Source organism: Pipistrellus hanaki (assembly GCF_964339955.1).
Source record: "Pipistrellus hanaki genome assembly, chromosome: 3".
Lineage (NCBI taxonomy): Eukaryota > Metazoa > Chordata > Mammalia > Chiroptera > Vespertilionidae > Pipistrellus > Pipistrellus hanaki.
This window is the reverse complement of record NC_140505.1, coordinates 93,120,269-93,136,500: the sequence shown is the minus strand read 5'-3', so window position 1 is coordinate 93,136,500 and position 16,232 is coordinate 93,120,269. Positions and strand designations below refer to the sequence as shown.

General features: G+C 38.3%; 1 protein-coding gene across 2 annotated transcripts in view; it reads left to right on the top strand.

The window, feature by feature from the left end:
- Window positions 1-16,232, top strand: part of CECR2 (CECR2 histone acetyl-lysine reader) — a 209,816-nt gene that overhangs the window by 132,879 nt on the left and 60,705 nt on the right. For both annotated transcript variants that reach the window (XM_084878526.1, XM_084878525.1), the window contains exons 2-5: window positions 5,429-5,523; window positions 9,382-9,565; window positions 11,432-11,571; window positions 12,230-12,334. In XM_084878526.1, coding sequence (XP_084734652.1) covers window positions 5,429-5,523; window positions 9,382-9,565; window positions 11,432-11,571; window positions 12,230-12,334 — 524 coding nt within the window. The remainder of the gene's footprint in view (window positions 1-5,428; window positions 5,524-9,381; window positions 9,566-11,431; window positions 11,572-12,229; window positions 12,335-16,232) is intronic.

Below are 16,232 nucleotides of genomic sequence, written 5' to 3'. Positions count from 1 at the left end.
AAAATGACCCATGTGTACTTGAGAAGAATGCATATTCTGTGGCTTTGGGATGGAATGTTCTGAAATTGTCGATTAATTTCATCTGGTCTAGTGAGTCATTTAGGATTGATATTTCTTTGCTGATTTTTTGTTTAGATGATTTGTCCAAATGTGACAGTGGGGTATTAAAATCTTCTACTATGATTGTATTGCTATTAATCTCTCCCTTAATGTCCTCCAGCAGTTTTTTTTTAATGTATTTGGGTGCTCCTGTATTGGGTGCATTTATATTTACCAGGGTTATTTCTTCTTGTTGGATTGCTCACTTTAGTATTATGAAATGGCCTTCATTATCTCTTCTTATGTCCTTCACTTTGAGATCTAATTTGTCAGATAAAAGTATTGCTACCCCAGCTTTTTTTTTTTTTTTTTTCATTACCATTCATCTGGAAAACCTTTTTCCATCCCTTCACCCTCAGTCTGTATGCGTCTATTTTTCTGAAGTGGGTTTCTTATAGACAACAGATATATGGGTCTTGTTTTCTTATCCAATCTGACACCCTATGTCTTTTGATTGGAGCATTTAATCCATTTACATTTAAGGTTATTATTGATAGGTACTCATTTGACGCCATTTTTATTCTATACCCCTGTGTGCCTTCTTTGCTTCCTATTTCTTTGTTTTTACAGTAGACCCTTTGGCATTTCTTGCATTGCTGGTTTGGTGGAGATAAATACCTTTAGTCTTTTTTTGTCTGTGAAGCTCCTGCTTTCACCTTCAGTTTTGATTGATAGCCTTGCTGGGTACAGTATTCTTGGATTCAGACCCTTCCTTTGCATGACTTTGTATATTTCATCCCATTCCCTTCTGGCCTGATGAGTTTCTGTTGAGAAATCAGTTGCTAGTCTGATGGGGGTTCCTTTATATGTAACTTTCTGTCTCTCTCTGGCTACTTTTAAGATTCTTACTTTGTCGTTGGTGTTTGCCAATTTAATTATAATGTGCCTTGGCGTCGGTCTTCTGGGATTCATTTTGCTGGGGACTCTGCGAGCATCTTGGATTTTTGTGGGTTTTTTCTTTATCTCAGGAAAGTTTTCTGTCATTATTTTTTGAAATAAATACGTTTTCCATATCTTTCTCAGTTTCCTTTCCTTCTGGAACCCCTATTATTCGAATGTTGTTTTGTTTTGTATTGTCCCAAAGCTCCCGTAGTCTCTCCTCTTGCTTTTTAATTTTTTTTTTTCTAGAAGCTGCTCTAATTGGGTATTTTTTTCCATCTTGTCTTCTAGCTCACTGATACAGTCCTCTGCTTCTTCTAGTCTACTCTTGATCCTTTCTATTGAGTTCTTCATAGTAGCGATGTCATTTTTTATTTCTTCTTGGTTCATCTTCATTTACTCTTGGTTCTTCTTCATTTCCTCTTGGTTTTTACTCATATTGTCAAATTTGTCTTCTATTCTTTTTAGCCATCCTATGATCATTACTCTGAATTCTTGTTCTGGTAGGGTGCATGCCTCCAACTCGTTTACTTCCTTTTCTCGTAATGCCTTCTTTTCTTTCATGTGCGGGCTATTTCTTTGTCTCCCCTTGTCTCTCTTTTCAGGTTATGTGGTTTCGATTGTGCTGTCAGGAACATAGGGATGCATATGTTCTTTTTAATTGGTGTTTCTAGTTTCTTAGGATATATTCCTAGGGGTGGGATTACTGGATCAAATGGGAGTTCCATTTTCAGTTTGTTGAGGAAACTCCATACTGTTCTCAACAATGGTTGCACTAGTCTACATTCCCACGAACAGTGCACGAGGGTTCCTTTTTCTCTGCATCCTCGTTAGCACTTGTCGTTTGCTGATTTGTTGATGTTGGTCATTCTGATAGGTTTGAGATCGTACCTCATTGTCATTTTGATTCGCATATCTCATTTAATTAGTGACTTTGAGCATGTTTTCTTATGCCTCTTAGTCTTTTTTCTGTCTTCTCTAGAAAAGATTCTATTAAGGTACATTTCCCACTTTTTAATTGGCTCTTTTATCTTCCTTTTATTAAGTTGTATAGGCTGTCTGTAGATGTTGGAGATTAAACCTTTATCAGTGATAATATTTGTAAATATGTTCTCCCGTACAGTTGGCTTTGTTCTTGTTTGTTGATGGTTTCTTTTGCTGTAAAAAAGCTTTTTGTTTTGATGTAGTCCCATTTGTTTATTTTCTCTTTACCTTCCATTGCTTAGGGGCAGTATCAGTGAAGAAGTTCTTTTGGCATATGTCTGAGATTTTGCTGCCTATGGATGCCTCTAGTATTTTTATCGTTTCCTGCCTTATGTTTAAGTCCTGTATCCATTTTGTGAGTTTATTTTTGTGTATGATGTAAGGTGATCTAGTTTCATTCCTTTGCATGTATCTGTCCAATTTTCCCAGCACCATTTATTGAAGAGACTGTCTTGACTCCATTGTATATTCGTGCCTCCTTTGTTAAATATTAATTGAGCATAGTGATTTGGGTTGATATCTGGATTCTCTATTTTTTCCACTCATCTATATGTCTGTTCTTGTGCCAGTACCAGGCTGTTTTGAGAACAGTGACTTCGTAATATAGCTTGAAATCTGGGTGTGTGTTTTTTTCTGTTTGTTTGTTTTTCCTTTTTTTAAATAAGTCTTTATTATTCATATTATTACAAAAGTTCATTTTTTCCCCCATCCATCAGGTTCTCACCCCACCATCTGCCCTTTCCCCACCCCTTATCGTCCTCATCCATAGGTGCGCAGTTTATGTTCAGTCTCTTCCTGCACCTTCCACTGCCCTTTTCCCCGAGAATTGTCGGTCCACTCTCCTTCCATACCTCTGATTCTATTATATTCAACAGTTAATATTGTTCATCAGGTTTTTTATTTCCTTTGGATTTTAGATTCACTTGTTGATTGTTACATATTTTTTGTTCATAATTTTTGTCTTTTTTTTTCTTCCTCTTCCTAAAGAACCCCCTTCAGCAATTCATGTAATCCTGGTTTGGCTGTGATGAACTCCTTTAGCTTTTTTTTTTTTTATTTGTGAAGCTCTTTATCTGGCCTTCAATTCTGAGTGATAGCTTTGCTGGGTAGAGTATTTTTGGCTGTAGGTTCTTGCTATTCATCACCTTGAGTATTTCTTGCTATTCCCATCTGGCCTGCATGGTTTCTGTTGACAAATCAGCTGACAATCGTATGGGTGCTCCTTTATAGATAACTGCCTGCTTTTCTCTTGCTGCTTTTAATATTCTCTCTCTGTCATTTGCTCTTGGGATTTTAATTATGATGTGTCTTGGTGTGGTCCTCTTTGGATTCCTTTTGTTTAGGGTTCTTGCGCTTCCTGGACTTGTAAGTCTATTTCTTTCACCAGGTGGGGGAAGTTTTCTGTCACTATTTCTTTCAATATATTCTTGTTCTCTCTCATCTTTTGGGAACCCTATAATTCTTATGTTGGTTCGCTTGAAGTTGTTCCAGAGGTTTCTTACAATATCTTCAACTTGTGGATTCTCTTTTCTTCTTGCTTTTGTGGAGGAGTGTCCTCTGGCTCTTTGTTTTCCAAATCTTTGAATTGATTCTTTTGATCTTCCATTCTGTTTTTTAGATTCTGTATAATATTTTTTTTATTTCAGACAGTGTGTTCTTTGTTTCTAGTTGATCCCTTTTCATATCCTCATAGGTCTCGTGTATTTTATCCGCCTTTTCTAGGATATTCTTGAACAACCTTATAACCGTGGTTTTGAACTCTATATCCAGTCGCTTTTTGTCCACCATTTCTTTCATTTATGATCTGTTTCCTTGTCTTGGCATTTTCACAGCTTCCCTGAGTTGGTATGGTGGCTTTGTGTGCTAAGGTGTCCTACATGGTTCAGTGGGTCAGCCTCCCAGTTATCACTCTTGGTGCACCCCTTTGTGGACTGTGTGTACAGCCTTTTGTAGTTAAGACTTAATTGTTGTTGGTATCACTGAGAGGAACTGACCTCCAGGCCAATTGGCTGTGAGCATCAGTTGTGCTTTCAGAACTATTAATAAGATCCTTGAAAGTTTGGTAAATCTGGATAACGATGTAATTATGAGCTAGTCAAACCATAAGCATAGTCTAACCTGTTTAAACTTTGTATGACTAAGAACATATTTCATCACCTCAGAAAATACTGGTTTATTGGGAGATTGAGTATAGAAAAAGGATGTCCTAATTATCCCCCCTGTCACTTTTTGACCTTTTAGCTTCGGAACACTCAACTAATCTTTGTTTACAATGCTAAGCCAAAAAAGGATTTTGCATTGTCTCCCTGAACCCTAATAAAAGCAAATACATCTCACCTAGGATTAGAGCATTAATACAGACACTACCTCACTTCTCTCCAGATGATATAAGATTAATCTCAGTTCTGGCAATCTGTCATCAGTCTTGTAGGTGTAGTGTACTTAAAGTATTAAAAATGCCATATTACTTACTACCAATGATTTTTTTCAAAATATAGTGGTTCTTTTAAGCTGTTGCTAATGGTTTACCTGTTGAAAGTGTTAAGTAAATGAAGAAAAGTTTCTATCCCTAGCTGGTTTGGCTCAGTGAATGGAGCGCTGGCCTGCGGACCGAGGGGTCCCAGGTTCGATTCCAGTCAAGGGCACATACCCGGGGTTGTGGGCTTAATACCCAGTGGGGGCATGCAGAAGGCAGCCAGTCAATGATTCAGGGGGCATGCAGCCAATCATTAATTCTCTCTCATCATTGATTTTTCTATCTCTTTCCTTCCCTCTCTAAAATCAATAAAACTTTTTTTTAAAAAAAATAGAAAGCAGTATAGCATATGTATATAAGTTAAACTCTGACAATTACCTATACTAATAAAAGGGTAATATGCTAATTAGACCAGGAGACCTGGACAAAACCATGGTGGCAAGGCAGAGGCGGTTAGGGGTGATGAGGCCAGCTTGCGGGGAGAGAGGGGTAGTTGAGAGCGAGCAGGCCTCTGACAGAGTGGTTAGGGGCAGACAGGCAGGTGAGTGGTTAGGAGCCAGTAGTCCCGGATTGCGAGAAGGATGTCCCAATTGGAGATGGTGCAGGCTGAGCTGAGACACACACACACACACACACACACACACACACACACACACATGCTGTGCACAAATTTTGTGTACCGGGCCACTAGCTGATTTATAAAATGTGGTATATGTGTATATATTTCTTTTAGTGTGCTGATAAAGGGAATAGAGCTTGGGAATGAGCAAGGTGAGAAATAAACTCCATGGAAAAACAGGAAGTTGAACTCGAGTTGATCCTTTAGCAGTAATTGTGGGGAAGATGGTCAGAGTTGATCCATGACTAGCATTTCTGTTACACTGACCATTAAGTTGCATGGGGGAGGCATCAGGGGGTGGGAAGGCAAGGCAGATGGACTTTTAAGAAATCTCTGTTTGATCTCTCAACTCTCTCTCTAATCCTTCTCAGGAGTTAGAAGCAGCTCTTCACAGAGATGATGCAGAGTTTATTAGTGACCTGATCGCCTGCTTGCTTCAGGGCTGCTATCAACGAAGGGATATCACGTGAGTAATTTTGATCTTAACTAATTTTTTTGCAGAGAAAATCAACCAATCAACCAGTCACCAAGATGTTTCATGTCTCCTAACAAACCAGTACTGATCATTAGCCAAAATGACATAACAGTGTAAACTGAGTATTTACAAGTGGATTCCCAAGTCCTGTGTTTTTGTTCTTTCTGTAGTTAACTTTTGAAAAATGTTTTTACTGATTTTAGAGAGAGAAGAAGGGAGAGGGGGAGAAAGAGATAAAGAAACATCAAGGTGAGAGAAACATCAATTGGTTGCCTCCTGACCAGGAATTGAACCAGTGACCTCTTGGTTCCTAAAGCACACCAGCAAGACGACATTTCTTTTACATCCGTGTTTCTCTCTCTCTTTCTCTCTCTCTAAAATCAATAAAAACAATTTTTTTGAGTTGTTTTTGCTGAGCTGGTGCAGCCCAGTGGTTGAGTATCAACACAAGAACCCAGAGATCACCGGTTTGATGCCTGGATTGTGGGCTTGATTCCGAGAAGGGGACATGCAGGAGGCAGCCAATAGATGTTTCTCTCTCCTAAATGTTTCCATCTCTCTCCCTTCCTCTCTGTAAAAATCAATGAAAAATATCTATATTTTTTTGTTTGTTTTCTTTTCTTCTTGAATTTCAGATGTTTTAAAGAAAGAGATACACACACAGACACACACACGCAGCTAAGTGCCCATCTGTCTGACCATTAGCTGTGTTGCACACTGACCACCAGGGGACAGACACTCAACACAGGAGTCGCCATGATGTACAGTGGCCATTTAAAAATAAACGGCAACACAGTCCTGGTGCTGACAAACCAACACTCAGCTTCCTCCAAGTCAGACCCTGGAGCTACACCCCACCAAATACAGCTAATGCTGCCAAGACCACTTGGTGCAAAATGCGGCCTCCAGCCCAGCCTGGAAACGTTTACTGTGGGGTAATGATATCACGTAGCAATGCCCAGCTTCCTCTCCCTAGCTACTAGCCTCCTCAGAGTTTCTTCAGCCCAGGAATCCGACGTGCAATGTAGCCAGGTCCAAACATTTTACAGTTTAACCAAATGTTTGTGAAGCGTTTTCACGTGCCTCATCTCATTTGATCCTCACAGAAGTCCTGGAGTAGGTAGATAAGAGACTTGGTAGAATCCTATTTTCTTTTCATTAGCCAGAAAACAGAGATTTGGAAAATTTAGAAACTTGACCCGACTGAGAAGAAGAAAGAAATGTTGGACCTTGAAAATGACTTCAGTGTTTCTCACTGTGCAGAATATAGTCAAACACTGCTGCAGTTAAATATTTTACCCTTTGGCCGGGACCGGTTTGGCTCAATGGATAGAGCGTCGGCTTGGGGACTGAAGGGTCCCGGGTTCGATTCCGGTCAAGGGCATGTACCTTGGTTGCGGGCATATCCCCAGTAGGGGGTGTGCAAGAGGCAGCTGATCGATGACTCTTTCTCATTGATGTTTCTGGCTCTCTATCTCTCTTCCTTCCTCTCTGAACAAAATCAATAAAATATATTTTTAAAAAATATATATATTTTACCCTTTGTTCTCCCTGATGATCTACAATAATAACCTGCTCAGTGTTGATATTTACTGCTGTGTTGCTGACAATTACTTAAAAGAGAAGTTGGGGTACTTCACTGGGCTGGGAAAAGTTTAGCTAAATCATGAAGCAGGTCTAATTAAGCAAGTTTATTCTATATCTATGAAAGGCTCACATGCATGATACATATAAAGCTATTGCTGGCCCTAGTCGCATGCATGTGTTTCCATCTGTCATTGTCAATTTGGTTGACACTTCCATTTTAGAGAAAGGGTGAATAGCAATATTAAAGTATTCTAATTAATTTCCTTTTGATGTGCACAAATCTGTGCAACAGGACACTAATGGATTTATATAAGAGGGTATATTTATATACAAGAAGAATGATCACTTTTTGGCTAAGATCAAGTTTGTGTACAAGGAAAATGAATTGTCTCAAATTATAAACTGTCAAGTATCTCGTGGTAAGGTGGTATGGAGATGCCAAGAAAACTGTTAGCAAAGTGATACAATTGAAACTGAGTAGGATAAAGGTGATATTGGAAAGGAATATCAAACATACAATTCTTTGGGACAGGTAGAGGCTTTCAGGCAGATTGTAGGCACGAAGAACAACACTGAACATTTACAGTGTTTGTTGGGTTAGAATGTTTGTGCTTCCGTTGCCTCATACTGGAATATGGAAGTTCTCCCAGCCTGTCTCCTGCCATATCCTCCAGTGAAGCTATTATTCTGGTGAAATGATCTCAATGTAATGGATTCCACATTTTACTTTAGCCTAGGAAAAATATGCCTTATTGTTTGAGCTGCTTGGTATGCATTAGAAATTCTAGAAAGTATGTGGTAGATAAATTAATTTATTACCAAAGAGATACTGTCTTCTTCATACTCCTCACTACCAAAAAAATACTCCATTTTATTTTCAAACTCATCTTTGCCACACTATCAGCTTTTTACCACAGTTTGAACTGCACTTCGTTCAGCTCCTCCCTCTTGAAGGGGCATCATCAGCTTCACGGGTCCTGAAGAGAGAAAGTCAGTCTAAACCCAGTTATGATTCAAGCAGTTATGCATATATCAGTGCGCATGCTATGAATGTGAATGCTGGAATTGAATCAGATTCTGAGAACCTTGATATTTAGAGGGATTATGCTATATTGTGATAAACTAACACATACACATTTTCCCCAGTTAAGGTATTTATTGTAAAGAAATTGTTTCTTCTCTCTTTGAAAAAAGAAAATGTTTAATTTATTTGCCTAAGCTCCTTTGCTTTTTTCCCATGAATATTTCCTCTCATTTTTTTCTATTAATATAATTACCATAGATTACAAGTTAACATGGTAGTATGCCTCTATTTTTAATTACTTGAGGGGGAGGGGGAGAAACATTGATTGGCTGCTTCCTGCAAACCCTTACTGAGGATTGAGCCCACAACCCAGGCATGTGCCCTGATGAGGAATCGAAGCGGTGACCTTTTAGTACCTTATATGACACTCAACCAATGGGGCCTAACTGGCTAGGGCTGACATATAATTCTTGTAATACATCTTTGCTTAGTGAGAAAAAAATTTTAAATCAAGTATTGGAGTGTAGGATAACCATGTGACAAACACTTTATTAGGTACTTATCAAAATACAGAGAATTGCCAATCAAACTCTAAAAAAATTTAGATTGCCATCAAGCTGCCTTAAATGTTTCCTATTGTTTTTCTAAGCCATTTTCAGAATCCAGAATATAGTATTTTATAATATGCCCTAAAATTTATGTATAATAGAATATAAAATTATAGTTGCATATTAGAGTGGATTCTTGTATTCTAGAGTTTTTTTTATATTTGCATTTTAACCTGAAATATAACTAATTAAGCTAGGTGGACATTTAGTTCTTTTTTGTTTGCCATCTAAGTCGTGGACCTAATTTTGAAGTGAATCCAAACTCAGTCTCTTTATCTGTACAAGCGAAGGTAAAACTGTTGGCCTCAGTTTCACAATCCATACCATTGATTAGTAAACTTTTACCTATTTTACCAGATTTTACTCTTAGTGGTTTAAAATAAAACAACCTACTCTGTGAGAAACTCTTAACATACTTATTTTCTTTGAAATTTGACAATATAAAATCCAGATAGATAGTATAATAACATGAGACTTCAGAGAGGGACTTTCAGGCCCTTCCTGTTACTGTCTCTTCATTTTCTGCTTTTGGTTTAAGATTTGTCAGCTCTTGAACCACCAGCTCTCTCTCCCCTGACCCATTCACTCTCTATATTTTAATGTATTTTTTTATCGGGGCCATCTGGCTAGGCCTCAGACATTTCACAGTTACCTAGAGGACATCATAAATTACCGCTGGGAGCTGGAGGAAGGGAAGCCCAACCCGCTGAGAGAAGCCAGTTTCCAAGACCTGCCTCTTCGTACGCGTGTGGAGATCCTACACCGCCTCTGTGATTACCGGCTAGATGCAGATGATGTCTTCGATCTTCTCAAGGTGCTTAACTGGCAAGCCCTTGCCCTAGATCAGCAATTTTCAATCTCATGCCACACTAAAATTTTCCTGTGTACCAAAAAATATATTTTTGATTGATCTGACCAAAAAATAGGTATAATTTTGATAAATTCACATAGAATGGGTATTGTTAGCTGTTGTCTTTTTTTTTTTTTTTTTTAATGACCTAAGGGAAAAGAGGTCATTGCCCCTGACGAACTAGTCAGGTATTTCGTGGTTTAAAATTCTTACACCAGTTGAAAATCGCTGCTCTAGAGGGAAAAAACAACAACAAAAAAACCAAAAGTCAGTAATTTGATTTAACGTAATTAAAATATTTATTGAAAGTCAAAGACTTTAACCCGTTGATGCAAGTGAAGTTTGTCCCTACATTTTTACACACATTATAAAAAAAAGTGCTATAGAAGGAAGGTATAGTTCTTCACTCCCCCTTATTCTATTGTTTAGTATTTAGAAGTCTGTCTCAGAGTGGGAATGCTATTGCTTTTCATTCATAGGAAGGTCAATTTCTAATCCTGTTCAGTTAGAAATGATCGGATATATTAATGACTTCTCAGTTCAGCCCTACTCATGTATATGATATAAAAATCATTGTGCAATTTAGCAGTCTTTACTGAAAATTCAAGGACTTTAATAGCAATGAGAAGGCCAATACAGGTCAGACCCTGAGGTAAAGTGGATACTGTAGCTTATAATAGATCTACAATAGAGGATCATGTGAGACAACTTTCATACAGCTCTGTTGTAATTGTCTTTTCTTTTATGGATGCACACATAAAATAAGTCAAACTGATGCTAGGGGCCCAATGCACAGAATTCGTGCAGCAGTGGGCCTTCCTTCCCCCAGCGGCCGGAACCCAGGCTTCCCTCCAGCCACTGGCACCTGGGACCTGGGCTTTCCTCTGGCTTTCGGCACCCTAGACCCAGGCTTCCCTCACCTGCTGCAGCCCACCCGTTGGTGACCTGGCCTAACCTCTGCAGAGTGATCATAGGGTGAGAGCCGGGCCCCTGACCAATTGCATAGCACCAACCTTGGCTGGCCTGGTGCCAGTGAGTGTCATAGCATGGTCCCAGATGATCGTTCCACTCTTCGGCCTTTGGTCGATTTGCATATTATGCTTTTATTATATAGGATTATATAGGACTAGAGGCCCGGTGCATGAAATTTGTGCACGGGAGGGTGGGCAGTATCCCTCAGCCCAGCCTGCACCCTCTCCAATATGGGACCCCTCAAGGGATGTCCCACTGCCCTCACAAACCAGGACTGCTGGCTCTCAATTACTTGCCTGCCTGCCTGCCTTCCTAATTGCCCCTAACCACTTCTGCCTGCCAGCTTGATTACCCCCTAACCACTCCCCTGCCAACCTGCTCACCCCCTATTCAGCCAGATTGCCCCTAACTGCCCTCCTCTGCAGGCCTGGTTCCCCCCACCTGCTCTCCCTTACAGATATGGGTCCCCCCAACTGTCCTTCCCTTCAGGCCCAGTCGCCCCCAATTTCCCTCCTCTACCGGCCTGGTCCCTCCCAACTGCCCTCCCCTCCTAGCTATCTTGTGGCGGCCATCTTGTGTGTTGGAGTGATGATCAATTTGCATATTACTCTTATTAGATTGGATAGGATGTTCATCAAAATTCCTTTTGATTTCTTTTTTCTAGGTGAAATGGGAGCAATGATGGGGATGGCAAGCATTTTATATCTGTTTCATATGCCCTAATTGAATATTACTTAGGTACTTGGGCATTTTTAAATATAAGGTATATCTGAGTATAAATTTGGAATCCTCATTTTAAGTTTTCTCCTCTTTTGTTCCCCATGTCCCCAAATCTCTTCTTCCTGTTCTTGAAACTAGGGTCTAGATGCAGACAGTCTCCGTGTGGAGCCATTAGGTGAAGATAATTCTGGGGCACTATATTGGTATTTCTATGGAACTCGAATGTACAAGGAGGACCCAATACAAGGAAAATCCAACAGAGAACTCTCTTTGAGCAGGTACATTAAGATCAGAACTGTGGTAGTTACTGTACAGAAATGTCGTTAAAACTAAATGCATCAGCAGCACTATTTTTTTTTTTCTTATTAAGGACCCAATTATGACAGCACACCTACAGAGATAGAAAGGGAGTAGTTTTGTATAGAAATAAAAAAGGTAGTAAACTGTAGCCACTAATACCAAGTGGTGAAAGATACTATTTTGCTGTGAGGTTTCTGAGGAGCACCACGTTCCTTATCAGAGACTATTCTATACGGCAGGTTCTTAGCCGTACAATCATTTCACTGCCATTGTTTTCCTCTTTTGTACTCAATGTCTGAACCATAGCCTTACTAACTGCTCTTAAATGAGGAAGAATCCTTTAGATAGCATCCTGTAATGATGCTACCATCTTTTTTTTTTTTTTTTTTTTATGTAGGTTTTCTTATTGCTGGGAGCATTGCTCACTATTAGGAAAGTGTTAGGTATTACTCACATTTTAATATTGTAAAATGTCAGTTTTCCTTGGTTCAACATTCTAATAATGCAAGATAGGAAGTTACCCTTTCCCAGTGATAGCTATATTTAATCTATTTCAGTAGCCTCATGGCTAGGAAAACTACTTTTAATACATCAGTACTATGACAAAAAAATTCTATTTAATATGCTGTTTCTTAGGGAAAATGAAGGACAAAAAAATGGCTCAGGCATTCTTGGGAAAACAGTAAAAAGAAGAGGAAGACCCCCCAAACGGAAGAAACTACAGGAGGAGATTATAGTGAGGTAAGATAATCTTGTTAATCCTTAATGGTTATAGATCCTCTTGCTGAAAGGAACCTATGTTCACTTGTTTCTCATGCCATGGGAAGGACATGGGACCTAGATTATGAAGACCTGGATCAGAATCCTCATGAAATTACAAGTGTACTAGAAAATCAGGAAGCTCTAGCTGCAGAATCTCTAGCAAGTTACCTATTCTCTCTCTAAGCCTATTGTTTTATTGGACAGTAGGCATACTACTAATAGAACAATTAACTTAAAGTAGACAATGTGACAGTGTACCAGATTAAAAACCATGCTCATTCAGTATGTATTAACTTATAAAAAATTAGTTGTGTCACACATTTTTATAGGAAATCGGAGCAAGTTAATTCTGTGATTATGTTGATTAATAATCAGCATTTAATAGACATCTTTTATATTTATTTTATTGATTTTTTTACAGAGAGGAAGGGAGAAAGATAGAGAGCTAGAAACATCGATGAGAGGGAAACATTGACCAGCTGCCTCCTGCATACCTCCCACCGGGGATGTACTCACAAGCAACGTACATGCCCTTGAACGGAATCGAACCTGAGACCCCTCAGTCCACAGACCAACACTCTATCCACTGAGCCAAACCGGTTTCAGCTAGACTTATATCTTATACTATTGGGTCGGCAACTAAGTAATTGCGGATTTTTTAAAAATCAAAGACAATTTTTTCATGGAACTAAATAACTTTATTCTGTAATGTATTGCCCATTTTGATCAATGACCTTTTGCCATCTTTCAGGCAGCATCATAATCCCACGTTCAAAAAACTTCTGGTTTTTATTAGCAAAAAACTGAATCAGGTACGATTTGACATCATCATCATCATTGAAATTTTTACCATTCAAGGAGTTTTGTAAAGATCGAAACAAAAAGTAATCAGATGGTGCAAGGTCAGGACTATATGGTGGATGTGGCAAAACATCCCAACTAAGCTCCATTAATTTTTGCCGAGTGACCAAAGATGTGTGTGGCCTTGCATTGTCATGATGGAATACAACACCTTTTCGATTTGTCAATTCGGGCCGCTTTTCTTCAACTGCATTGTTTAATTTCGTTAGTTGTTCAATGTAGACATCAGAATTGATCGTTCGGTTGGGTGGTAAGAGTTCAAAGTAGACAATTCCTTTGTAATCCCACCAAACTGATAACAAAACCTTCTTTTGATGAATATCAGCTTTTGATGTTGTTTGAGTTGGTTCACCTGGCCTGCTCCACGATCTTTTCCGCTTGATATTGTTGTAAACAACCCATTTTTCATCGCCAGTTATCAGTCGTTTTAAAAATGGATCATTTTCATTACGTTTCTTTAGCAAATCGCAGCTGCTAATGCGTTGCATTAACTGTGATTCTTTCAGTTCGTGAGGAACCCATGTATCGAGTTTTTGAACATAGCCAAGTTGTTTTAAGTGATTTTCAATGCATGTATGTGATACATGAAGCTTCTCTGCAATCTCACGTGTTGTACTGTGACAGTCCGAATTGATTATTGCTTTGATTAGGGCATCATCAACTTCAACTGGACGACTAGAGCGTTTTTCATCTTTGAGTGAAAAATCACCAGAACGAAATTTGGCAAACCAATTTTGACACTGCCGTTCTTTTAAGGCTTCGTCACCATATACAGCACATAACTTTTTATGAGCTTGCGATGCATTTTTCCCTTTGCAGAAATAAAAAAGCAAAATATGACGAAAATGTTCCTTTTGATTTTCCATTTTTCAACGAACGCCAAACGAAAACTACAAAACAGATCAAAAAACTTTTTTTACTGATTAACAGCTGAATAGCCAACTATCAAATAACAAAATGTGTTTTACATTTGTACTACGTCTGCAAACCTAAAAATTCAACTGAAGCCATATATGTGTGAAACCCGCAATCACTGAGCTGCCGACCCAATAGTAGCCTATCGAGTGTAGTAGGCCGCTCGCAGCTTCCGCAGGAGCTGGCAGGAACCCTTCCTGGAGCCTTGTTTCTTCTACGGGAGCCAGAAGGGAGTTGCGCTGCTTCCATGGGAAGCGGGCCCGCCTTCTCTCCTGGTTCCCTGTCTCCAGCAAGGCTGTGGGGACTGGGTGCCACCATCTTTGTGACAGAATGATGGTTAATTTGCATATTTCTTTTTTATTAGATAGGCTAAGTTTAGGGGTTAGTTCTTTACCATTAGGGAGATTTTAGTAGCAAACATGCTTTGTTTTGTTTAGAATTCACTTTCCTAAAATAAAGAAAAGGCAAGTTACTAAACATGTTTTAAAGTATTTTATATTTAATTTTAGCAAAGAAAAAGATTCTGTTACATTTGGGAATTTTTATTTATATGTCATTATCTTTTAGGAAATTGCAGCATGTGAATCTTAATGAAGGGTTTTCAGAATGTGACCTACACTATGTAAATATACTTAAGGATCATATCTGTTATTATATACCTGTGGGAGTTAGGTCGTATTCTTAAAAACCAATGACAATCAATCTCCTTCCCTCTAATTTTAGCACTACTAAATAATCTAAATGCTGGAAGTAAGCCAGAGTTTTTACTGTGTTATTTATTAACCACTAAAATATTTTTAGGAATCAGATTATGAATAAACATATCAGAATTTGATTTGATTTGATATTTAAGAATCAGTATTCTGCTTTTAACTGTCCAGAAATTAAACCACAGATTGTAGCTTTCCTTCCACAGTGTTTCTGAGAAATGTCCTATAATTATGTTCTGTATACACAAAAATCTGTTTCTAGATTTTGTTAGCAATCTATATGTCCTTAAGTATTCAAAAAACTGCTTCATATCTATCTCCATTTCACTATTAGTGAAATTAAAGTACCTTAGTGTTAAGAATATAGTAAGCCCTCAATTTTGTGCACCTCAATTTAATGGACAAAATTTCCAATCTGTATGTCATATGTGAAAATTTAACACCTTGCTAATTTTAAAATGCTTTTAACCAAGACTTGCTACAGGTTCTTTTTGTTGTTGTTAATTCACAGGGGTTGTTTTTTTTTTTTTTGTGTGTGTGTGTGTGTGTGTGTGTGCTTTTTTAATTGATTTCACAGAGAAGAAGGGAGATGAGGAGAAAGATAGAAACTTTGATGAGAGAGAATCATCAATTGGCTGTGTCTTACATGCCATTCACTGGGAATACAGCCCAAAATCTGGGCATGTGCCCTGGCTTGAAATTGGTTTGTGACCTCCTCTTTCACAGGTCAATATTCAATCACTGAGCCAGGGTTTCACTGTTATTTTTAACAGATTTTCACGAATAGGCCATATTTTGAAAAAAACACCAGTAATTTTGCCAACATAAATATTACATATCTACAACTATAGTCTACATTTAAATCCAAGAGTCACTTCTTATAAACAATGTTCAGCAAATGAATAGCATGTGGTCACACCACATCTTGTAGGTAATTGGTTCTCTTGTCACTTGGTGTGACTTTCTGCAGCAGTTTCTACTTGTACCATAGTTGTTCCCACATGCGCTAACCCACTCCCAGCCATTAACATTTCTTTATGTGCAGTGGCGGGTCAATACAGCATTTACTGGATAGCTTCAGTATAAATTTAAAATTACAGTAATACATATAGAAAACTGTGATATTAAACTTTTCATACATAATTTTAATTATACAAATGTGACTACATTAGTTAAAATAGGTAAACTAAACTAACTTGTCAATTTTTAACATACACAATCAGAAAACCTATTTTATTATATAACGGACTTTTGGCTTTAATGAACAGTTCTCACCCAAATATATTAGTTCATTATATTGAGTTTTTTACTGTTTAGAATCTTTTGTCAAGCATACATAGACTTGTGCCTCTAATGGTGATTTTATTCTTGATAGCTCTGTATTTAAATAT